The 25,428-nt window shown below is 34.0% G+C and overlaps 1 protein-coding gene across 4 annotated transcripts in view; it reads left to right on the top strand.

Moving 5' to 3' along the window:
• The window catches only part of SCAF8 (SR-related CTD associated factor 8), a 104,002-nt gene extending 80,533 nt beyond the window's left edge, over positions 1-23,469 (top strand). For all 4 annotated transcript variants that reach the window (XM_020986667.2, XM_020986666.2, XM_020986665.2 and 1 more), the window contains 8 exons: positions 1,895-1,995; positions 7,103-7,216; positions 7,910-8,066; positions 9,149-9,282; positions 14,332-14,476; positions 15,793-15,861; positions 19,410-19,628; positions 21,331-23,469. In XM_020986667.2, the coding sequence (XP_020842326.1) occupies positions 1,895-1,995; positions 7,103-7,216; positions 7,910-8,066; positions 9,149-9,282; positions 14,332-14,476; positions 15,793-15,861; positions 19,410-19,628; positions 21,331-22,787 (2,396 nt within the window). In that variant the 3' untranslated portion in view covers positions 22,788-23,469. The remainder of the gene's footprint in view (positions 1-1,894; positions 1,996-7,102; positions 7,217-7,909; positions 8,067-9,148; positions 9,283-14,331; positions 14,477-15,792; positions 15,862-19,409; positions 19,629-21,330) is intronic.
• The last annotated feature ends 1,959 nt before the right edge of the window (positions 23,470-25,428 follow it).

The raw sequence follows: 25,428 nt of genomic DNA, 5'->3' as shown, positions 1-25,428 counted from the left end.
TCTGGCATCAGACACTTTAACACTAGATGTGTGACCCTGGACAAGTCACTTAACCCCATTGCCTAAACCCTCCCCCTCTCCATCCTCCCCCCAAAAAAAATGAAAGAAAGATTTGCTAAATAAATTTGTTGATGTAATCAACAAATATTATCTAATACTTCAGCATTGGATGATACAGTGCATTTTGAGCTCCTTGAGGGAAGGGACTTGCACTTACATCTTTATATACTCTGTAGTTAGCATATAGTATGTAGTAAGTGCTTAATAGATGCTTATTGATTTACTGATTAATTGAAGATGTACTATATTAGGCTTTGTGGCAGGTAGTAGTCATATAATTTCAGGGTTGTAAAGGACCCCAGAGGTCATCTAATAAATTCCATATTCATCATCCCACCAAGTGGTCGTGCACTAACAGCAAATTCACTACCCTCCCAAAGCATTTCTTACTTGATTTTTTTTTCAACTTGAAGTGTTTGAAAAATTTTCCTTATGTTGAACTAAAATAGGCTTCTCTCTAACTTCCTGCTATGGATTTTCCTCGTGGTCCATTTTATAAAGTCCATTCCTTACTCTCTAAGATACTGCAGATGTATTTGAAAATACCTTTTAAATTCCTTCTTCAGTCCTCTTTCCTCTGATTCAGACTTCCTACTTCCTTCATCCAGTCTTGACATAATATGGTTTTGAGTCCCTAACTCCATCTTGTCAGTGACTATTATGAAATGTGATGGCCAGAACAGAATGCTCAACAATGTGTTACAACTAACATTTAAAGTTTCTTTTTTCTTTACTTGTGTCTCTACTGCCTATCCAAAATCTGTCATCGAAAAAATTTCTTTATTGATTTATTGGGCAGTGTGTATCCTTGATTGTTATCTGCCACATGTTATCAATACAAATCAAAACACTATAGCATGTTGAGTAGGGCCTCTGTGGAGAACACATGGGAAATCATTGACAAGAATCACAGAATGGACAGGCATAGATTGTTTGTGATATACATTGGAGGGAATACCCATATCATTAAAGTCATAGAGCAGCTGGAGCATTAAAACAAATTTATGCAGAAGTTCACATCTTTTAACAGTAACAATGAATTTGCCATCTTTGTGGTTTATCCAGTATTAAATGTTTTGAAGGGTTTTTTTGTTTTTGTTTTTATCAGAAATGTGATTTTATTGGTATGAGAAATTTCCATGAAGGAATCTCGACTACTCTACCAGTGCAGAAAGCAACTGTTCTGTAATTTATAGTCTTATTGAGTTGCCTAAGGCACTGAGAGGTTTTATCCTCAGTCATCAGAGTTAGTGGGTATTGGAAATGGGTCATGAACCCAAATCTTCCTGACTTAGAGGCTCACCCTTTATTCCAAAAGTTAGCACCTCTTTTTTGCCTGAACAAAGTTGCAATTAATTTATAATTTAATTTTGAATGTTTGCCCAAATTAAGAAGAAGAGGCTATGTTGCTCTTAGGTAAAGTAGCAGATAAAGCTTGTGTATAGTAACAAATTTGCTTGGGACACATGCTTAACTACCTTGGCTTCAAATGAATCACATATGCAAAGAAAACCTGGAAATTTTAAATATTTTTTGCATTTTTCTACTATGTGTATCCTCTATAAAGTTATATGAACTTCTAAAAAGCTATTGGTGTTGTGAATAGAGTGCTGCTGGGCTTGTAGTTAGGAATATCTGAGCTCAAATCACTTAAGTTTTGTGTGCCTGAGGAAACTGCTTAGGACTTACCTACTAAGTCATAGCCCATTGAGCTAATGGAGTTTTTACCAAGATCTCTATGCTAGTAAAATCATAGCTCATTCCCATAAGTGACTGAAAAATAAAAATTATACTCAAAAAGTTTAAGCTGTTTTTTTTTATTGTCTTTTCACAGTCTGTAGTACTACTCTCTGGGTTGGTCAAGTAGATAAGAAAGCTACACAGCAAGATTTAACCAATCTTTTTGAAGAATTTGGACAGATTGAATCCATCAATGTAAGTATTAATTTTCAAATCATAACTAATTACTCAGACTGATAAAGATTTTTTAAAAAGGCAGGCTGCCCCAACCTTTCCCATTTTGCATTGGTATTTGCTTATTTAACGCTCCATTTTTCAGCTTTCATTTCAACCTGTGTCTAATAACATGAATGGCATTGTTACTGAATTAATGTCCTAGCAATTCTGTGATAGATATTTTGAGCGTCCTTTTAAGTGTTTTTATGGCATTCTAGTAATTATGAACCACTCCAGTTCTTGTTGTATGTAAAGTAAAAACTTAGTAGCATTTGTTAGCTGTCATTTATTAGCTTTTATTTAGTCTTATATTAAGCAGCTGTCGCTATTGATTTGTATCAAGTGAAGAGGTTGTAAAAATAGGAGGAAGAGGAACAATGTTGAACCAGCTTTTTCAAAAGTACTTTTATAAATGACAGACATGCCACCATTACCAGCTGACACATATTGAGCACCTGAGGCTAATTTAAGGAAGCTTTCATAGGAGTAGGAATAATTATGAAAGTTCTTTACTGTTTGATAGAGTGAAATTTGATAAATAAAAATAAGCTATCAGATTAAATTTCCTCGGATAGTTTTAAAAATTTTTTTATTAGAAATTTAACATTAAGTATTGATACAAAGAACAAAATTTGCTTGATTTGCAATTTAAATTTTTCTATGCATAAATTAATGTAACACTTTTTCATTTTATGCTTTTTGGTCTTCATGATTTTTTTATCCATTTTTTTCTTATTTATTTTTTCTTCCTATGATGGTAGCATGTATTCCATTTTTCTGGTTCTGCCTTTTTTTTTTTTTGCTTTGCATTATTACAGGAAAGACTTTCCTTTCATTATTTTCCTCATTTGTTCATCTTAATCTCTTTGTAGTGTTCATTACATTCTTGTGTCACAATTTATTTAATAATTTATTAATTTATTTAATAATTCCACCCTTAGGTTGCTTACGATCATTGTTTTTGTAATTATTTATAATGTTGCTATGAGAATCTTTGAACAGAGCTTTTGTAGATAACACTGTCTTTGGATAGGTTTTTGTAGAGATTAGGGATATCTATCTCTTCCTTTGATATTCTAAGTGGGCAGGCATAATTATTGTTGAACTTAACAATGTTTATTGAAATTACTACATACTATATATGTTTCAGTAGTACATTGAGGGTTCTTTTATGTTATGATTTACCGTATATTTATACTCATTTAATGATATTTGGAGAATAATTGTTCCATCTTTATTTTAGAGGTTGATAGTTCTTTTATCTTTGTTTCGGTAAAATGTTGAACTCAACTCAACATGTTGTTGAATCATACCTGATTCTTTTGTTATAGATTACTTGGTCATCGGTATAAACACAGTTATAATTATCCTTTTAAGAAATCAGAAGAGATCTATTTTATGAGTAGTTCCTAGGACAGGCAGCATGACTTAATGAATAGAGAGGTGGCCTCACCTTAGAGCTGAAAAGACTTGAGTTCAAGTTCCACCTCTGACTCATGTTGGATTTTTGATTCTGGACAAGTCTCTTAACCTCTCAATAGGCAACTCTATTCAGACTATGAGTTGCAAATATGATGTTTCCTTGCATTGCTAAAAGGAAGTTCCTTTTCTGGGAGTTCTCTATACCAATCATTTCACAGGTCCTATCCCTGTTCACTTATTCTAAGAATGAACTCTGAAAATATATGGGAACTGTCTAGATATTTTAACGTTGCAGTTAATTTTTCTAAACTTTCTATTGAAATATGTAATTTTATATACTTTTGGATTTCTCAGTTGCCAAAATGGAAATTTTTAGATTAAAAACAGGTTAGTTAAAAATGGAAGTAGTTTTTGCTTTTTTGTGTGTGCAGCCAATTTGATTTATTTTCTTAAGTGAAGTATAGCGCTTTTTCTTTAAAAATATTTTTTACTGATGCAAAAGATAATTCCTTACAGGCATGCAAAGAAATCCTTCTACAAATAATATTTTGTGAAAAGTTAGTTTATTGGTTAATAGAAAGGTGGAATGTACAGTACTACCATTCACCATTATATTTGAAATATATGAACATATTTCTGTTGCCTGTCAGTGTTGACTTTATTTACCTTGTCATAATAACAATGTTCTTTTGACTCTGCTTTTTTTTTGTTGTTGTTGTTCAGCATTACTTCATGCAAATCTTGCCATATTTCTCTAAATTTGTGTTTATTTCTTACAACACACTAATAATCCATTTCATATGCTATAGTTTGGCCATTCTGCTGTCATATGGCAGTTATTTCCTTTCCAGTTTTTTGATTTCACAAATAATGGTACAGTGAATATTTTTATACCTATCAAGTTTGTCATCAATAATCTCCTTGGAAAATATCAGTAATAGTAGACTCTACATCAAAGGTTATGAACAACTTAGTAACTTTTCTTAAATTATGCCAAATCGTTTTCCAGCATGTTTGAACTAATTCATTGTTCCATTAACAGTGAATTACTATGATTGTAAGACTTTTTTTTTTTTAAGCAGTCTGGTTGATAGCTATAGCTTAAGAGTTAAAAAATAGTTTTTAAAAATTCAAGACTATGCTGTGTGTATGTATGTGTGTGTGTGTGTGTGTGTGTGTGTGTGTATATATATGTATATTATAAGAATTAGTACTTTTGGGTAGTTACATGGTTATTTTTTCAGTGATAGTAGAAAGAACATTAGATTTAAAACCACAAGACCTGAATTTGAATTCTTGCTATGTGACTCTCTGCAAGTCAACCTCTCTGGGCTTCATTTTCCCTTTTGGTGTAATGAGGCAGTTGAATTAGCTAATTGGTAAGGTCCCTTCTAACTCCAAAATTCCATGAGCCTAAGACTAGAATACTGTGAAATAAATTATAATGTGGTAGTTATCTGGCTGCAAAAGATACCTTATTGTTTCTTCCTTAGAATTTAATAAGTTGGGATGATTGTTTAAAATTTTGGATTGTATTTTCTTTTATTGTTATATGAAATATTTCTATATTTTAAAAAAATGTAGGGGTTGATAATTATGTGGAAAAAGAAGGTTTGAGACATTTTTTCTGTTTAAATTATGTATCTTAAATTACTTTATTTTATGGTTTCTGTTGTCTGAATTTTTATGTTCACCAATTTCCAAAATTAGGGGAATTTTCCACAATTTGTCTTCCATTATACATCCCATGCCTGAACAGTTCCCCTAATACTGTTATGAAAAGTTGACATTTAACAATTAACAACTGAATTATGCCTCTAGTTATCTAAGTACTAAGATAATCCATTTTTTTTTTTGTCTTTCTTAAAGCCAGATCTTAAGTGTACATGACAACTTGGATCTTGATCATAATCTCTTTAAAAATAGGGTCTCCAAAAATGAATTTTACAAAATGTGTAACTATGAAATGGGAATTCCTATATAATAGATGCTCGTAGTTTCTTATTCCTTTAGTAGCCCTCCTTTAGGAAGATTTTGGTGAGGTATAATACACATTTAATGATTTGCAGCCACAGGAAAACACCAAGTAGAATATTGGCATTAAAAAGATTGGCATTATTTCATGAATAAGTGAAAAGAACTTTGCAATTACTGTGAGGCTTTCTGCCTACTATCCTCTTCCTGTTCTAATTCTAGACCCAAGTCATCATCCATTGTAGTGTCTGTCTAAGATGTATACTGATGGATAATGTAGGTTCTACATTTATGGATCTTGTCCAGGAGTGTCAGCAGTGGTGTAGACCTTGATGCACCAGCATGAAGTCACCCACAAACAGGAGCAGCTTCAAGACCTTCCCATCTATTAAAAAATCCTTCTTGAACTGGGATTCTGTGCTGCATCCTCCTTGATTTTGTTGGTGAACACCTTTCACAAGCATGTCTTTCCCTATTTTTTGCCTTACCTATTATTCAGTATCAGAGCATCATCTAGAAATCTCTCTGTTCTGTATTTAAAATAATCTTTTATAATTTTAGGATATATAGCAAGAGACATCTTCTTGGAGGAAAGCTTCTAAAGCAATGTTTTGCTGTAATGACTCAGATGCAAATTTAGAACCAGCAAGCAAGCACAATGTCATCAAAAAAATGTGTGATTAAAAAAAGAACATGGTCTGGTCATAAGGAAGGAAAAAGGGATAGATAGCCCTTGTGGCTCACCATTATCTTTGCATTGTCAAGAAAATGTGAGGAAGGCCCTCAGCATGTTGAGTAGAACTCTGTAGTAAACTCATTGCCGGGTATGGACAAGAGATCACACCTGATGGACAGGCATGGATGGCTTACCATCTGCATTATTGGAGGGAATATTCACATCCATGAAATCACTGACTAGTCCGTATGAATCTTTGAATATAGTACCCTTTATACTGTTAAATGAACTTAGTTATTTTCTATAAAGAGATTTTGGGAAAATTGTTTTTTGTTTTTTGTTTGTTTTGTTTTTTGCTTGTCTTTTTGTTCATTTCTTAAAGTTCAGCTGTTTGTTTTTGGGGGAGTGGGAAATGAAAGGAAGTATCTAGTGGGGGTTTTTTTCAGCTATTTTGAGAAAAAATAAAGTGCCTTTTCAGTTTTGTAAGTCACCATATTAAAGTTCATCTGCTAATATAATAGGATACAGTACATGCAGTGCTTGAAGATACTCTTAATACTTTTCAGGATCCAAAGTTTGTAGCACAATGCAACACAATCCTACATGCAACACAAAACACATCAGAAACACTTTGAAAAGTATAAATCATCTAGGAAAATAAGGGTGTATTTTTAAAAAATAGTAGTAATTCTAATTTATTTGTTGGTACTATTGATAGATAAATTAATACGGGATTTGCCAGAGTTCCCAAATTACTTAACACATTTTAAAATAATAAAATTTAAAAAATCCAATCTTATCCTAGGGTATTTGGGCTTCAGAAATGGCATTTTTTGGGTACATTTCCTGGGGCTATCAATATCAGTAAGTGGTCCATTTTATTGTTATGTATATTATTAATGGTTATAGATTGTGAGAGAGATTCTCTTACTCTCCATCTCCTTCACTCTCAAACTCCTTTTGTAATATAGCATAATGGTAGGTTTTTTTTGTTTGTTTGTTTTTTTCCTGTAGATGATTCCTCCAAGAGGCTGTGCCTATGTCTGTATGGTTCATCGACAGGATTCCTATCGGGCACTTCAGAAACTTAGTTCTGGATCTTACAAAATTGGATCCAAAGTTATAAAGGTAAGGCATTTTTGTGGTCTTGAAAAGAATTTGACACGTTGCTTCTTTTTAATCCCTTACTAGCGTTTAACAAAAAAAAAAGTGACTTTTCTTTTTAAAAGTTTTTGGGCAGTATTTTCATAGTGAAGATCAAGAAGTAAATTCTAGTTACTTTCAGCCCATAGATGAAAAGGTTATTTCCTTCAAAGAAGGATGAAATGAGGGAAAGAAAAAAGAGAAACCATAAGAAAAATATGAAATAAAGAAGTGAAAGTAAGAATTTAGGTTTTGTCCTCTGAAGCAAATTTTTTTTCTTTTGGGCAAGGCATTCAAGGTTAAGTGACTTGCCCAGGGTCATGTGGCTAGCAAGTGTCAAGTGTCTGAGGCTGGATTTGAGCTCTGGTGCTCTGTCCACTGCGCTACCTACCTGCCCCTTGAAGCAATTTTTAAAGCCCTTCTGTAATGGTACTGAAATAGATAGTACCCCATAAATGAGCTCTCTTTGAAATTAAAAAAAAAGAAATACAAATAATAGTGATTATACCTTGTATTCAGATTTTATTCAAGCCATTTATTGGGGAAATTGTGCAAAACCATATAGTAATTTGTGCTTTAGGCAAGTTGGATACATTTTAACATTGGAAACATTAAACTTAATTTTTTAGATATGTTTGCGGCATACATAAATACACAGGTTGTTTTTTCCCCCCCCAGATTGCTTGGGCTTTAAATAAAGGTGTCAAAACAGAGTACAAACAATTCTGGGATGTAGATCTTGGTGTTACTTATATACCATGGGAGAAAGTAAAGGTGGATGACCTAGACGGCTTTGCTGAAGGAGGCATGATTGATCAGGAGACTGTAAATAGCGGTAAGCATTCTTCTAAATACTTTGGTTCAAAATAGCCTTAACAACTGAAAGCAAATTGAGCAGGACACATTTAAAATTGTATTTCTTGGCTGTGATATAATGTATAGGGTATTCTAAAAGGCTTAGTGCAATTTCAAGCTACCAAAGCTTAAAAGTTTTTGCAGCACTGTTATTTGGAGAATTTCAGATTGGGCAAAAATAGGAGGGCTGATATCGAATATTTACCAGAATCTGGTATGTGTTTAGCTCAAATGTCTTTCCATATGAAACAGCATAAATTGAGGCATTGCTTTCATTTACCTTTATGATACTAATAGGATTTTAGAGTTGGAGGGGATCTCAGAAGTCTTTAAGTACTTTTTGTCCCATGTAGGAATCTTCTTTTGCAAGGAATCACAAAAGCAAAGATCATGAAACTTGCTTGATCACCTCCACTGACAAGAAGTTCACAACCTTACATGATAGATTAGCCTGTTGTTGAATAACTCTAGTTGTTAGAGTGGTTTCCTGCAGTGAGCTTACATCTCTTTTCCTGTAACTTGCATACCAATTGATCATAGTTATGCCACACTAAGCAGCAAAGGATAAGGAGGAACCTTCTTCCACGTGAGATTTTTTTTTTTAAGGCAGTTGGGGGTAAATGACTTGCCCAGGGTCACACACCAATAAGTGTGAAGTGTTTGGCCTGAGGAGGTCGGATTTGAACTCAGGTCCTCCTGACTTCAGGCTGGTGCTGTATCCACTGAGCCGTCTAGCTGCCCCCACATGAGATATTTTTTAAGAGCTTCATGTTCTTCTCAGTTATTTTCCAGGATAAAGATCCTCAATTCTTTAAACATAGCTTTATAAAGTGTAATTTGTAGTACCAACACAGTATTCTTTTCCAACACAGTATATTCAGCATATACTTTATTTTTCATTATCTCCTTAAATATCCAGAAATAGACACTACGTTATAGACGTGTCTAACAAGCACTGAGGGCTTCCTTTAGATCTGTAGCAGCCTTAAATATGCAAAGTGCAGGCTTTAAAGTCACCTGTATACTTAATTCATAAAATTAATGTTAATTTTTTTTTTTCAGAATGGGAAACGGTAAAGAGTTCAGAGCCTGTCAAAGAACCTGTCCAAACTGTAGAGAGTCCAACAACAGTTGAAAAGACACCAGTGGTGACTACACAGGCTGAAGTTTATCCTCCACCTGTTGCTATGTTGCCGGTTAGTATGGTGATGGTTATCTAAAATGGCTTGTATTTAGTCAGTTAATAAGCACTTTAGGCACTTAGCATCTTTAATTAGAAATGTTTTTATTTTTTAAAACAGATGTTTTTGAAATTATGTTGCAGTTAATTCCTCATTGTTCTATATCTTCAATTGTAAATTATCTCTTTCCTTTTTGACCAGAGGGTGAAATAGTTCAACTGACTTTTTTTTTTTAATTTGGTGAAAGAAGAGGAGGGTAAGGTTATTGACCAAAACATAATTTTGGAATTATAAGTTCATATTAATTTGGACCGTTTCAGAATTTATAATAATTTGAACTGAGCTATAGAAATAAAATCTCAACTGATTCCTACGGATATCAGGATTTTTTTTTCTGTAGTGAAGTTTTGGCATATTGTTACATACTGTAATCCTAATGTTTAAGAGCTGAAAATGAAGCAGGTGAATGCCCTGTTTTCCTGTAGTGAATGCGAAAATGAAAATAACGTTATGGGATAAAATGATTAAGGAGGTGACATGTGTATACTAAAACTATTTATATAAAAATAAGGTTACCTTTTCTTTCTTCAAGCTGCTAGATCATTTGGTTCCATGATTTCATAAATAGAAAAGTTTGGATATCAAGGTTTGTTTTGTTTTGTTTTCCTAGCACTGTTAATTGGAGAATTATAAAGGTTAGTACAGAGTTAAGGATAGTTGAAATGTAATTCTTTTAAGAATATGGTATGTCTTTCAGATCTCTCTCCTTTTGAAACAGTGCAAATTGAGGCATTTTTATTCATTGTGATTATGTGGAAACCAGAACATTTATATTGCCATATTTTTATGTTTAGAAAGTTCTTTGTAACCTGAGCAATATACTGCTATTTCATTGTTTGCAAAGTAAAATAAATATATTGGAAATTAACTAGATGAGTTCTTCATCTGGGTTTCATAGACTCCCATGGGGTTCTGCAGACTTGTATGGGGAAACAGTTACACCTTTATTTCAGAATAATTTATTTCTTTTGTAAGCCTGTGTTTTTTTTTAATTTTATGAATATAAAAGCACTATTCAGAAAAGGGTTGCATAGACTTGACTAGACTTCAAAGACTTTCATGGCACAGAAAAGATTCAAGAATTTAGCATACACCAAATCCTGTGTTATGTTCTGGGAATACAACAAAAAAAATCTCTGCTCTCAAGGAGCTTATATTGCAATGAGGAACAAAACAGATACAAATAAGTATATGGAAGATAAATATGGAGTAGACAGAAGTGTAGTGTTTGACATTCAGACCTGCACTTTATTTTTGTTTTTTTTTGGTTTTTTTGGCTAGGCAGTGGGGTTAAGTGACTTGCCCAGGGTCACACAGCTAGTAAGTGTTATGTGTCTGAGGTCGGATTTGAACTCAGGTCCTCCTGAATCCAGAGCCGGTGCTCTATCCACTGCGCCACCTAGCTGCCCCCTCAGACCTGTACTTTAGAAAAATCATTTCGAAAGCTATATGGAGGATAAATTGGAGTGAATCAGCCAGCAAATATTTAGTAAGTGCATACTTACTGTGCTAAGAACCACTGAGGGGGAAATACAAAGAAATGCAAATAACATTTGATACCCTGAAATAGGAAGAGACTTGAGTAGGAGCACCATTTTTATAGTGGAGAGAAAGGAACTTATGTGAAAAATTTTGGAGACAAGTTATAAATTTATTGCATTTATAAATATAATTTTATCACACTTTCCAGATGAGGATAAAATGTATTTAGTTATTGGTGAGCAAATTGTTGTAAATCTTATTTGTGTTTATTGTATTCATAATAAACCAAAGTTAAAGCAGTAACCAAACATAAATTTAAAACAAATACATTAAAAAATACTTGGATGGGGCTTCATTTTCTGAATTCTGTAGTTTAATGATTTTCCCCAAATTTCAGCTTAGTCATATGTTTTAGCTTTTGAAAAATTTCTTTCTAGAGAATGTGTCATTAACCTTTAAATATGTCCTGTCATTTCTATATTTAAGCTCAAGAATGAAAGCCAGGATTATTTGTATCCTAGAGTAGTAGATAATAAATAGCTGTAAATTAAGCAAATCAAACAATTATAGAAGTAGTTTAAGATAGAGACTGGCCCAGGGAATTTCATTTTGTTTAGAGAGCTTTCATATGAGGAAATTGCCTCTATCAATGCAATTTGACTAACAGTAATAATAATAACTAACTTGCTATGTACAGGCACTGTGCTAAGCAATTTACAGATATTATCTCATTTGTTCCTCATAACAATCCTAAGAAGTAGGTGCTATTATTCCAGTTTTACAGATGAGGAGACTGTATCTACGTGCCTTGCAGATAGCCTATAACTATATGTCTAATCCCTGCCCCCTGTCACCTTCTACTTAGACATTTCAGATTGGATGTCTTATAAGCGTCTCACATTCAACTTGTCCAAAAAGACAAGTTATCTTTGCTTAGAGCTCATTATCTTATCCCCAAAACTCACTCTTATAAAATTCCCTGTTCTGGAAAGGGCACCACTATCCTTTCAGTCACTCATGTATTCATCTTTAGTATCTTTACTTCCATGGCATCATTCAACTCTTTATCTTCTTCTCATATAGCCACTACCCTAGTTTAGGTATTCATCATCCTTGCCTAAAATAGTGCCATGTTATCCTGATTAATCTTTCTACTTCAAGTCTCTCACCTGTCTAGTCTATCCTCTATCCATCCTTTAACAGCTTCAAACATATCCAAAATATTTGGAACTGCAGCTTCCTATGTCACATTGCTGCTGAAGTTTCAGTGCTTCTTCGTTATCTCTAGAATCAAATACGTGGCATTTAAAACCCTTCACAACCCCACTCTAACCTATACATTATTTCCCTTCACACTCTTAAGTTCCAGACAGATTAGTCTTGTGATCCCTCTCACACAGCACTCCCATCTCTCACCTACATGCCTTTGCCCTGGATGTTTACAGAGAAATGCACTTTCTTTCACCTTTACCTCTTTGAAACCCTAATTTCTTTTAAAGATCAGCTGAAGTACTACTTTCTGTAACATCTTTATTGATCCTCCTACCTTCGTCTACCCCACACTCTCAAGTATTTTGTATTTATTTTGTATACATTTTGAACACATTGACTATGTAAACTCTTTATGGGCTTCTACTTGTGTTTGTATCCCTGCTGCCTAGCATAATGCCTGGCATGTATTAGGCACTTTTTAAGTGCTTGGTGACTGATTGATATACATATGTACATTCATGTGTATTTCATATATATATTCAGAGAAAGAGAGCTTACTCTGTTTGGAAGGACAAGGGTATGTGAAATAGGACAATTTGTATACAAATAAACATTAGGTGTAGGCAGTAATTCTAAGAGGGAATGAGTACTAATAACAAGGAGGATCAGAGAAAAGCCTCAAGAGGTAAATGAATGAATATATGCAAACATATACGGATGAATATAATTACAACTTCCACAGAATCAACACTGTACACTATAGTGCTTGCTTTCTTACATGTTCTATTGTGATCTTGGCTTACATGTTTGAAATAAAAGGTGTAATCACCGCTTCAATGGCAGGCTTACTGTTTTTAGGGTCACTAGGGTTCCTATCGTTGATCTTCTAGTTTGTGTGGTTCTTTATACTTTTCCAGCGCCCTCTGCCTTCTGTGTAATTGAATGAATATGTCAGTAGTCACAGAGTTGGGCTAGAGGTATACTGGAGAATAAATTTCCAGGCCTTATATTCTGATGTGAAACAGAAAAGTGGTTAAAAAGGGAAACTGATAAGTTACGACTTTAGGTTATAGAGTATACTACAGAAATACTCTCTACTTCTATATTGTAGAAAGACCCTGCTTCTTACCTGTATTCTGTTTGCAGGGTTTGTTCTAAAGATTATACTATATGTCTGCATTTCTAGGAAGGTTGTAGGAAATGGAGAAGTATGTCAAATGATGTTATAGGAAGGGAAATTTTAATTTAGTTAATTTTCCTTAATTTAGAGGTGAAAGAGGCAGAAAAATACAAAAAAAAATTGAAATCTAAAAGTTTGTACTTTTCATTTGGCAGGACCTCACTGAGAGTCAGAGGTTTTGGTTTTTACCTATAGGTCTGATCTCGTGAATTAAATCTCTGAGACAGAGCTTGATCTTTGAGCTCTGAACTTCTCTTGGACCACTTCCTGGCCTAGATTCAATCTGTCTCTCAGATTCTACTCTCCATTGCCCTTACCATTCTTGGAAACAGTGTTTAACAGACTTAATAAATGGGAATAGAATAATGAATGAAGCTTCAGTGTGCTGGTGGCTTTGTTAGAAGGATTTCAGAACTTGGAGCAGCTGTGCCTACCCTGCAGCAGAAAGTGAGTAAGGGAGGCAAGTCAAGTCAACAAACGTTTATTAAACATCTGTTACATGCCAGGCATTGTGCTAAGTGCTGGAGATAGAAAGACAAGATAATGAGACAGTTCCTACTCTGAAGGAGCACGTATCTTGCTAGGAGAAGACAAGCATAAAGGGAAAAAGGGGGTGGAGAACTCTGAAAAGTAAGTACTTTAGATTATATCCCCATTTTACAGGTGAGGCACTTGGAGCTCAACACAGGTTAAGTGACTTGGGCCTGTTCACAGAGCTAAAAAGCATCAAAGGCCAGGTTTGAATCCAGAATTTATTAATGCTTAAGTTCACTGCTCTTTTTTTGTTATATTGTCACCTCTCCTTTTCTGGTTGTTTACTTTGCTTTTAACTTTACTTTGGATCATTTAAAACAATTACTCTAACAGCCAGTTTTAAATGCAGTGGTTATGATCTGAGTGTGAATTTCTAGGAAGATGGGAGTAAATGAAGAGGGATATTAAAGGAAGAGCTGATCAAAAAAGGGATGAAAGGAACTTTGAAGTGCTAGAAGCAGAAATGTAAAATATGATTGTGATTTTTCTTAAAATCAAGATAATATGCGACTAGTATATTTTTATTCTTTAAAAGATATTTTCACTTAACATTTGAAAAGTGAATATTTTGTCTTTTTCTTTTCTGTCCACAAAAGATTCCAGTAGCACCAGCTGTACCTACTGTTAGTTTAGTTCCACCAACATTTCCAGTGTCAATGTCCGTTCCTCCTCCAGGATTTAGTGCAATTCCTCCACCTCCTTTCTTACGAGCAAGTTTCAACCCATCACAACCACCTCCTGGTAAGAAATTCTAGAATCTTGTTATTTTAACTCCACTGTGTTATTAAAATTGTTTCTTTGTAGTGAACTTTTTAATGAACATTGTAAATTCATAGTCAGATTTACCACTAAATACAGTGATAGAGGCTTGATCTGTGAGTTCACTGTATAAAGAACTACTAGGCAAAGAAACTCTACCAGTGCAGGTCTGCACCTTCTCTGCAATTTCTAGCCTTAGAACATTGCATAGAATGTTGCAGAACTTTAACTTGGGCCTTCCTGATTCTGAAGCCAATTCTAGTCAGGCGGCATCTATTAGAATATGTTATCACTGTCCTTAAAAATACTTTTTAGTTATAAACTAGAAAAAAATCTTGTATTTTTATGGAGGAAAAAAAAACTTTGAAACATGTCGGTATGTTTTATATTCCTATGTATCCTATTCTGACTGTCTGAATGTTTAATTGTATTTTTCTGTGAGAAATGAATCAAATTTTAGAACAAAAGTTCCCTGAATTAAGCATTCCTATGATTTTAAAATAAAGCCATTTTAACATACAACTGTACTAATCTAAAGTGTCTTGAAAGCTATGTGATTTAGGGATAGCCATGATTACATTTTTTAGTGTTCATTTGCACGTTACTGTGCATGCTGAAAAAGGTAAAGACAAAAAGAAGAAAGCTTTTCAGTGTTATGTTGTTCCAGATAGGGAAAAAATGTAGTGTTTATGGGGTGAAGGAAGGTGGTAGAAGTTACTTCTCTTTTTCTTTAAAGAATAGAGAACTCTTTTTTTAAATGACATTCATCAGGTGTGTGTGTGTGTGTGTGTATGTGTCCCATATATATCTGTATACATTGTCACATAACGGCATTAATAAGTTAATCATGTGAGATTTTTGATGTACTTATACATGCCTCAGTAAAGTCTTTTTTAAAGAGTGTTAAGTCTTTGTGATTTGGGTTCTAGACTCTGCTCAAAAAATGATCTGTGATTCTGTGTCAGGTTAGCAAGCCTTTATTAAGTACCTACCGTGAGACTGGCACTGTGCTAAGCAGTAGTGATACATAGAAAAGCAAAAGACAGTCCCTGCTTACAAGACGCTCACAGTTTTCATACATTAAATAGCCTAATACCCAGCCTACCTCCAAGAAATATTGTGATTATCAAATGAGATAACAGGTGAAAGTGAGGTGCTATCTTTAATAGAGTAATAATAATTTTCAGAATGTAGAAGTTAATAATTAGTCTAGAAATACTTTGTCCACATGTGGCTGTGGAATTTTTAAAATAAATTATTAATGTGGTTCCTTTTTTATTCTTTGTATTTTTGTCTAGGTTTCATGCCACCACCAGTTCCACCACCTGTTGTGCCACCCCCTGCTATTCCTCCAGTGGTAGCAACATGTGAGTTTTTAAATTTGTTTTGATTGTGAAATTCTGATCATAGCAATCTTGTATCAGCTGGCTCTTTAGATTTTTAGTATCTTTGGAATGAATGCTACAATCAATTTGCTGGCGTCATTATCTCTTGCTTATTATTAGGGTCTTAATATTTTAGAAAGAAAGTTAAACTATTAAATTCTGTTAGTCATTTGTTATAATATGTAAGTCTTTTTCACAAATTTCAGATACGGTTACTATGCCTAATTTTTCTCACACTTTACTTTCACCGTAATTCTCTTTTCTCAGCAGAAGTTCTCAGTCTTCACTTTTCCTAATTTTGATTTGAAAGTTTTCAGTAATTCAAGTAACAACAATTAGGAAATTTGGCTTGAAAAATTTGATATAAGATACAAAAAAAACACCTTACTGGAAAAGCAGGTCTAAGTTATACCTTCAACGTGCATACACATTTAACATTTGATAATTCTGCTAATTTTTTCATTATTGCTATGGCCACAACATGGAACCTGGAATAGGATGTTAAAGATTATGTCGTCTAGTCCCTTGATGTTGCAGATAAAGAAATTTGCTCCAAAGCAAATACAGGTAGAAACAGAATTGAGATTGGATCCAAGTTCCTATGAACTCTAGTGAGGCACTCTTTACATTATATCATACTTCTTTTCATTTCTTTAATGGAACTTTTGTTTTCTAACACTGGATTTTAGTTTTCTATTGAGATATGTACTGATTTTCTCTGAAATGACATTGCTTTGTGCAAGGACAAGAAAAGGAGAGAGATATAAAACTAAAACTTTTAGTCCTGAACTTTTCTTTCCCAGTTCCTCCTTTTACCTTATTTTAGTACTCTTTCTCTGGAACTCTGTTAAGCTCCTTCTTGTACTACCACTGCATTAGAATTATAGAATCTTAGCATTGGAAAGACCTCAAAGTTCATCTGTTCTAATAAAAAAAAATTACCTGCCCAAATTATAAACCCAATTTATAATCTGTATAAGTAGTCGTTTAAAATCTGCTTAAAGAGTTACAGTGAAAGGTAACCTTACGCAGCTCTTCAGCTTTTCTAATTGTCAGGCAGCTAGGTGTCTCAGTGGATAAGGTACTGGGCTTGGAGTCAGGAAGACCTGAGTTGAAATCCAGCCTCAGATACTTATTAGCTCTGTAACCCTGGGCAAATCACTTAACCTCTGTTTACCTTAATCCCTTGGAGAAAGCAATGGCAGACCACACCAGTATCTTTGCCAAGGAAACCCCATGGACAGTATTGAAGTGATACGGTCCACAGGGTCACGAAGAGTTGGATGCAACTGAACCAGTAGTAACAACAATTTTTATATGCTTTATTTTATGCTAAAAATTGATATTTGAAATTTCCACTTATTTGTAAAGCTAAGCCTTATTTTTATTTCATGTGAGGACTGGAGAGGCAGTGTAGTACATTGGAAAGAATGCTAGGTTTGCACTTTATTTATTTTGGATAGTATCTAGAGGTGGAACCAATGATTCTTTTTTTTTTTATTAATTTATTTTGATTTATCAATAATCACTTCCATATGCTTTTGAGTTTAAAATTTTTCTCTCCCTTCCTCCTCACCACCCTCCCCAAGATGGCACACAATCTGATATAGACTGTACATTTACATTCCTATTAAACATATTTTCGCATTAGTGATGTCGTAAGTAGAAATTAAAACCAATAGGAGGAACCATCAGAAAGAGGAACCAAAACTCAACAGAAGAGGAAAAAAATAGCAATTTGACTTCCATCTTTCTTTGGATGTAGATAGCATTTTCCATCATGAGGCCTCTGGAGATGTCTTAGATCCTTGTATTTCTGGGAAGGGTTAAGTTTATCAATATTAGTCATTACACGACGTGGCTGTTATTGTGTACAACGTTCTCTTGGTTCTGCTCAGTTCACTCAGCATCAGACCACACAAGTCTTTCCAGGTTTTTCTGAAGTCAGCCTGTTCATCATTTCTTATAGCACAATAGTATTCCATTACATTCATATGTAATGGACACAGCTTGCTCAGCCATTCCCCAGTTGATGGGCATCCTCTCAATTTCCAATTCTTTGCCACCACAAAAAGAGCTGCTATGTATATTTTTGTACATGTGGATCCTTTTTCCCATTTGTATGATCTCTCTGAAATACAGCCCTAGAAGTGGTATTGCTGGGTCAAAGGGTATGCACATTTTTATAGCTCTTTGGGCATAGTTCCAAATTGTTCTCCAAAATGGTTGGATCATTTCATAACTCCACCAACAGTATATTAGGGTAGAACCAATAATTCTTAACCTTTTCATTTTATAAGCAAAGAAACTGAGGCCTAAGAATGTTACTTGTACTTTCTAATCTAGTTTCACAAATGTCTGCTCAGAAAAGAGTCCCTAATTATAAATGGTTTAGGCAAATATTTAGGTGATATTAATTCTAATTTATAATTCATCTTGGTCTTTACTAAAATTCTTATACATCTATTTATTCATATCTTACCAGGGAATGTAGTATGCCATATAAATGAATTTTGCTGGTAATTGACATATTACCCCTTAAAGGCTATTAAAAATTATTTATTTCTGTTTTCTTTTTGTTTTGTTTTTTAATTTTTGCTTTCTTAATCTCAGCACATACTGCATTATCATTTTATAAATGACTTAAAATCATTATTTTTGATACTATAACATGAATGCCTGAAGAACTGCAGTTATGTAAGCCTCTTTATCCCTGTTCTAAATACGGTTGTATTCCAGTTCAGTTGAAGTTACGCAGGTAGTTATTCTTTTTCTACCCTTTTCTGTTAGCTGTTACTTAGCCCTGACAGCAAGTTGCTCTAGTCTACCTTATTTTACACACCATTGTTTTCATAGATATGTGTCTTTGTGAAAAAATTATGTGTGACTTGTTACAGCTTTTGTATCCATTTTGGTTTCATAGCTATAAATATTAAGGTTATTGAGACTGAGGCTAGTAAAAGTCTAACTTGAAAAAGTGGGGCATTAATATATATGAAATCATTAAGAAGACCAAAAGATTTTATGTATTTACACATTAGCTATACGGTCTATCATCAACCAGTTTTTGGTTTATATTTTGTTATTTACATCATTTTTCTTTTATAATACCCGACTTCCAAAGCACTTTACATCTATTACCTCATTCAAATTTCAACAGCCTAGTGAATTAGGTACTATAGATATTTATTATCATGCTCATTTTATTGATTTGGCTAATGGCTGCACAAAGCAGCCTATCTGCTGTTGTTGATCTATATTCCCTACAGCATATTTAAAATATAGGAAGTCTAGGAATAGAAAAAACAGTGTAGTGAGAGCCATCTAAAATGTTGACCAAGTCACTTAGTGGTAAATGTAAATATTTTAATTGAAATTTATTAAACGAGGCAGGGATTGTCTTTTTTCAGCTTTTCATCCTTCACAACTACTAACATTTCTTTTTAACCTATCAGGTTCTCTTTTAAAATGTTTGTTGAATTGGATTAATTACTGATTCCTTTAACAAGACTCTTCTTTTTCTTGAACAGCTCTGGTACAGCCTCCAATATCCATGACTCCAGAGACAATGAAAGATGTTGCTTTTAGTAACCTTGTTTTGCCAGTTGGCTCTGTGTCTAGCAGTCTTGCTACTTCAACCATGTCAGCTGGAAATGTTTTTAATCCACCAAGTAACCAGCCAGAGTCAGAAGAAAAATTGTCACACCTCACAGACCACCAGCTTTCTTCTAGTGAAAGTACCAGACCAGGTAATAAATGTCAGAAGCATGATTCAAAAACCCTAACTTAACTACATGCCTCCGTCCCTTTCTCACACATCACACACATACAGAAAGGGAAAGGAAAGTAAAAATTAAGGAATATAATGAGCTAAAGTATTATAATTTGTCTCATTGATGTAGCCCTGCCCTGAAAATAGCAGAGAGCCACAGTAATACATTGGTGTTGGGACTATAGAGAGTGATATTTGTGTACCTATCTGCCATAGTTCTGTGTTAGTTGATGAGATTGTAAAATCTCGTCTAAATTTTTAGTACTTAGCATTTTTCAATCAAATGGATTTATGTTTTGATTTCTCTGTCAGCTAGAAAATTTTCTAGCTTGATTGGTATACTAATTGAAAAGTATCTGCTAGATTCCATATATAGATAACATGTGTAAAAAAAGATATTTAGATGATTTTCAGCTTCAATAAGTATAGATACTTGGTATCTATTGTCATTTAGCACTTTTTGGACTACAAAGCACTGCAGCAAGAGATAAATGTATATATACTAACTTCTTGAGAGACCTCTAAAATTTCTTTTTAAAGCAGTATATTTTGTCATTACCTTGCAGCTAAAAATCATAAAATTAAAAGTTAGAAGGAAGACTAGATATTTTAGTCTTTACATATTTACATATTTTACAAATGACTGAGGCCTAAACATAAAGGAAAAAAAATAGTTGCTTTGAATTCCAGCAAGTGGCCAGCAAAAGTTTATTTTAACTGAATGAGTTTGATATATGAAGTTTTATATTTATCTATCAGCTGAGTTTGATATCAAAAAATAGTTACCACTGTCTCTTGGAAATAAAAAAATCTGTCTTATAGATATTAAAAAAAAAACCTCATTTCCCTTAAATTATAGTGGGCCCAAGTGACCTTCTTCTGCCTTTACTATAATGAGTCATCATACTAGTGAAAAAGAAGCCTATGGTTTTTATGTCCTACTTCATGTCCAAAATTTGATAACATTTCTCCCATAATAGCAAAGCCAATTGTTTTTAATCACTCAGAGGCTTAAAACAATACAAGAAAATAACACAATTCTAAATCTGGGAACTGTACTTTATTAAAAAGCATGTATTAAAAGGCAACAGGGCATTGATTTAGGTTTAGAGAAAACATATTTAATTTAGCATACAATCTAACCAGAGGTTCTCTAGACTTTAAATTTATTTAAAAAATGGAAAAATACTTGCTTTAAGAATAATCTCCAACCCCCAAATAAGAGCTATTCCTATCCCTTCCCCCAATATAATAAAACTAGCATATACCACACTACCAAAAATTTATTTAAAAGTTATCCATCACCTCATCTTTGTAGCTTTTCAGTAGAACCTAGGGATGGAAGGATGAATGGTTTAAAGTACTAAGATTCATGTGCATTATTACCCAGCTCATGTGTATTTGTAAGAAAGTTCTATAAGATTAAAAATGAGGGCAAGATGTTATTGATAGGTTTGGGTTTTTGAAAAATTAAAAAAAATTTTGAGTAATCTAGTACTTTTCTTAACCGACTGCCATCTTTTAAAATTAATAGGTGTTTTGATCCTTCTGCATCAATATTTTCATAGTGTCTCATTTCATTGTCAGGAACTTAAATTTCCTATTGTGAATGCATTTTATATTAGGTACCTTTCATTTTAATGAATATTTATAATTTGCTTTCTGTCTTTCCATTTTAGTGATCCACAATGATGTCTCAAGTAGCTCTGGAATTCTAGGTGGGCAGCCACCTAATTTGTCAAGCAATTCTGGAATTCTGGGTGGACAGCCACCAAATGTATCAAGCACTTCTGGAATTCTGGGAGTACAGCCATCTAATGTTTCCAGTAGTTCTGGAATTATTGGAGCACAGCCACCAAATATTCCAAGTAGTTCTGGAATTCTGGGACCACAACTACCCAATGTGTCAGGTAGTTCTGGACTCTTGGGGGTACCACCTCCAAATATTCCTAGCAATTCTGGACTCCTGGGAGTTCAACCACCAAATATTCCAACTAATTCTGGAATTTTGGGACCACAGCCACCAACTGGGCCTCAAAACTTACCCCCATTAAATATTCCTGGTCAGCGGATGCCTGGAATACCAATGTTAGATATTCGTCCAGGACTTATACCACAATCTCCTGGGCCAAGATTCCCTTTGATGCAGCCTGGACTTCCACCACAAAGAGGAATCCCTCCTCCAGCAATCCTTGATGCATCTCTTCATCCTCCACCTCGTGGTCCTTTTGCTCCAGGAGATATTTTTGGTCCGGCAGAGAGACCTTTTCCAGCTCCTTTAAGACAAAATATAGATCATATTCCTAATCCAGAAAAAAGGCTACCACTTGGGAGTGATAGTATTCAACAGGAAGGAGATAGAGATTATCGTTTTCCTCCTATAGAAAACAGGGAGACCATTAGTAGACCTTCACCAGTGGATGTTAGGGACGTAGTGGGACGACCTGTAGATCCAAGAGAAGGTCCAGGAAGACCTCCAATAGATGGAAGGGAACACTTTGGAAGACCACATATAGATATAAGAGAAAATCTTGTAAGACCAGGTATAGATAACCTTGGTCGAAGAGACCACTTTGGTTTTAATTCAGATAAGCCCTGGGGCCATAGAGATTTTGATGAAAGAGAGCATCGTGTTTTACCTCTCTATGGTGGTCCCAAAGGCTTCCATGAAGACAGAGGTAGATTTAGACATGGGAATTATAGGTTTGATCCTAGAAGTGGTCCCATTTGGAATAGAGGTTTTGGACAGGATGCTCACAGAGATTTTGATGACCGCAGAAGACCCTGGGAGAGACAAAGGGATAGAGATGACAGAGATTTTGATTTCTGCCGAGAAATTAATGGGAATCGTTTTGGAAGAGACAGAATTCAGAACACCTGGGTCCCACATCCACATCCACGAGTTTTTGATTATTTTGAAGGGGCCACTTCTCAACGAAAAGCAGATAATGTACCCCAGGTAAATGGTGAAAATACAGAGACAGATAATCAACCACCACCTTTACAAGTACAGAATGATCCTGAACTTTATGAAAAACTGACATCTTCAAGTGAAATAAACAAAGAGAAGAGTGACACAGAAGCTGATATAGAAAGTGAACCAGTGGTAGAAAGCACAGAAACTGAGGGGACATAATCATCACTCAGTAGGTAAAAGATACCTTTTGTAAAGTTGTCATCTCTCTGTAATAGATAAATGGCTGACTGGACCTTAGTAGTTCACTTTTGTCTGCCAGAATTAAGTTAATCTGATGTTCATGTTCATCTTTCACTTAAATAATTGTACAACTGACTTGTATAGACACTGTTCTTAATTTGAACATGGTAGGTAAACATTTTTTATTTTCTGATAAAATTCAAATGTTGCCCCAGATACTTTTAAAACGTCAAAGAGATGAATAACAGCTTGTCAAACAAAGACTTCCTATGGAAGAAAGTGAATTTTTTTAGATACTACTATTAGGTTGATATGGAAATTGATATACTTGAAAACAACAGTTGGTGGTGTATCTGTCCATGTCTTTAGGTTGCTGCAGAATTTTAAAGTATAGACAAAGCTGTGATATTTTATGTTCTGCTATTTGGCAAAAAACAAAACAAAGACTGACTCATAGTCATTTGAGGAGCACAATACAGAGATTTTAAAAATGATTTTGTAAAATCTACACCATGGTCTCTGTTATCTCCAAAGTAAGTGTCTGTGATTTGTTCCTCGTACTGCAGTGAGTAAAAAGAAAGAAAGAAAAAAAATATAAAAAAAGTTTCATTGTTGGGTGAATTCTGTTTTTAGCTGCCAATAAAACATATTTGTTTGATAACAGTGTTCTAGGCATTGTATTTTTTTTTTAACCTACAAGTTATTAAAATCTTGGATCAGCAGTAGTACATGCTTTAGTTGTTGCAAAAGGTTTCTATTACTTTTGTAAGACCAATGCAAGAACATTGTGGTAGAAAAAGCATGTACTTTTTTTACCAAAAATCATGCGGTCTCTTTAGTATGTATATATAATGTATGTATGTATATATCTATTATGTAAATTGTATGTAGACATTTTCTATTTCTCTTTGGGCATGTACTTAACATGCATACCCACAGAGAAACACAACTGAATAAAATTAGATTATAAAATAAATAACTGTCTAAGACTTGGTAGAAAGAAAATTGGAGAAGATTGGCTAATTGCTTAAAATTACTCATGCTCATAGTTGCAGTTCCTACTATTTTGGGAAGGTGAAATAAAAAACACTAAAGAGGTACACTGGAGGTTTGGCTTAACTTCTAGAAAAAAACCCAAACACAAAACCGGAGTTTTGCATGTAGCCAAATTTTAAGCAAATGTTTGCATTATCTTTTTTTTTTCCAATTATATGTTTGGTCTTTTGGATAGATAGCCGTAGCATTAAATTGTTTACTGGTTATTTGCCTGAAGTGAATTTCCAAAGTCCAGAATTATTGCACACAAACTATTATGGTATTGTTGGATTAAAAAGCAAAATTGTATACCAGAGACAAAGTGAGCTGTGTGTTTTGAAGGCTTACTGATGAAGTAGAACCTCTGGGTGCCATTGTTCAGATTAGCCTCTGAGAAAAATCAAGTTTCAATAGTATTTTTTTCTATTTTCCTTTATTTGTTGTTTGTTTTTGTTTTGTTTTGTTTTGAAATAACCATTGGTGGCAGTTAGGCATTTAGTAAGACTTTCAACCATTTCATTATGTAATTATTTCCTTATTCCATCTCCAACAAATTATCATTTGCTATTTTGTAAAATTCCTTTGCAAATGAAGTTGTCGCTTTTCTCGAAGACAGGTGGGGTGTAAGATGTATTCACTGAAGTTAGTATAGATTTTGCTACGTGGAGGGATCTGGAGTGTAGATAGAGGTTCCTGGCCAAAATGAAGAATCTTTTTCATTGAGTCTCTCTCTCTCTCTCTCTCTCTCTCTCTCTCTCTCTCTCTCTCTCTCTCTCAATCTATCTGTCTCTTTTTCTCCCCCATATATGTTACACACACACACACACACACACACACACACACACACACACACACACTCACACGCCATTGTATTTATTTTTTTCTTTATCTGGAATAGAAGTGAGAATAGAATTTTGTCCTTTACCTTTAAGAGAATTAAATCCCCATTAATAATGTGTTTTTAGTCCTTTTCTTAGGGAAAGGATATCTGTGATATGTTTGCATGAAGTTCAGGGTCTCAGCACACATGAAAGCTATTAGACTTGTCCTTAAGAAAACATAATTTTTTTAATGGCATTATAGTTCAGTTTTTAGTAACTGGGATTTCTCTTATGCATAAGTACTTAAGCTTTACTTATCATTTTAAAGTCTGGACAGTAAAATTCACCCACACTAAGTAGTAATAAAATGTCACAGTACTTTTCTGCTATTTTTGGTCCAAGGCCTTGTTTCTCCTTTGAACTTTATTTAATCTGTAAAGCTGAAGGCAAAATGTTTTTTCCACTGGTTGGAAGTTCAAGTGGAAGATACTTAATCAGACAGCAGTATTGTTTGTAGAAACACAGTAAGCACGCAAATTTTGAATTTGTGATGCATTGTTTTTTAAAGGAGCTGAATAATATTTTCTCAAATGTACTTTTTTCATTTTGCTCTTATATAGGAAAGAAAATATTATTCATAATAAATATTTAGAACATCTAGTATCTTTGTATTCACCATTGTGTATATATATAAAAGGGGAAAAACAAGTTGATTTTATTTTCATGAGTTTGACTTTGGTATACGTACTCCAATTACGCTTCTG

The sequence above is a fragment of the Phascolarctos cinereus genome, unplaced genomic scaffold (assembly GCF_003287225.1).
Source record: "Phascolarctos cinereus isolate Bilbo 61053 unplaced genomic scaffold, phaCin_HiC Scaffold_5;HRSCAF=322, whole genome shotgun sequence".
Lineage (NCBI taxonomy): Eukaryota > Metazoa > Chordata > Mammalia > Diprotodontia > Phascolarctidae > Phascolarctos > Phascolarctos cinereus.
The sequence above is the reverse complement of the archived record's forward strand: the minus strand, read 5'-3'. Positions and strand labels throughout refer to the sequence as shown.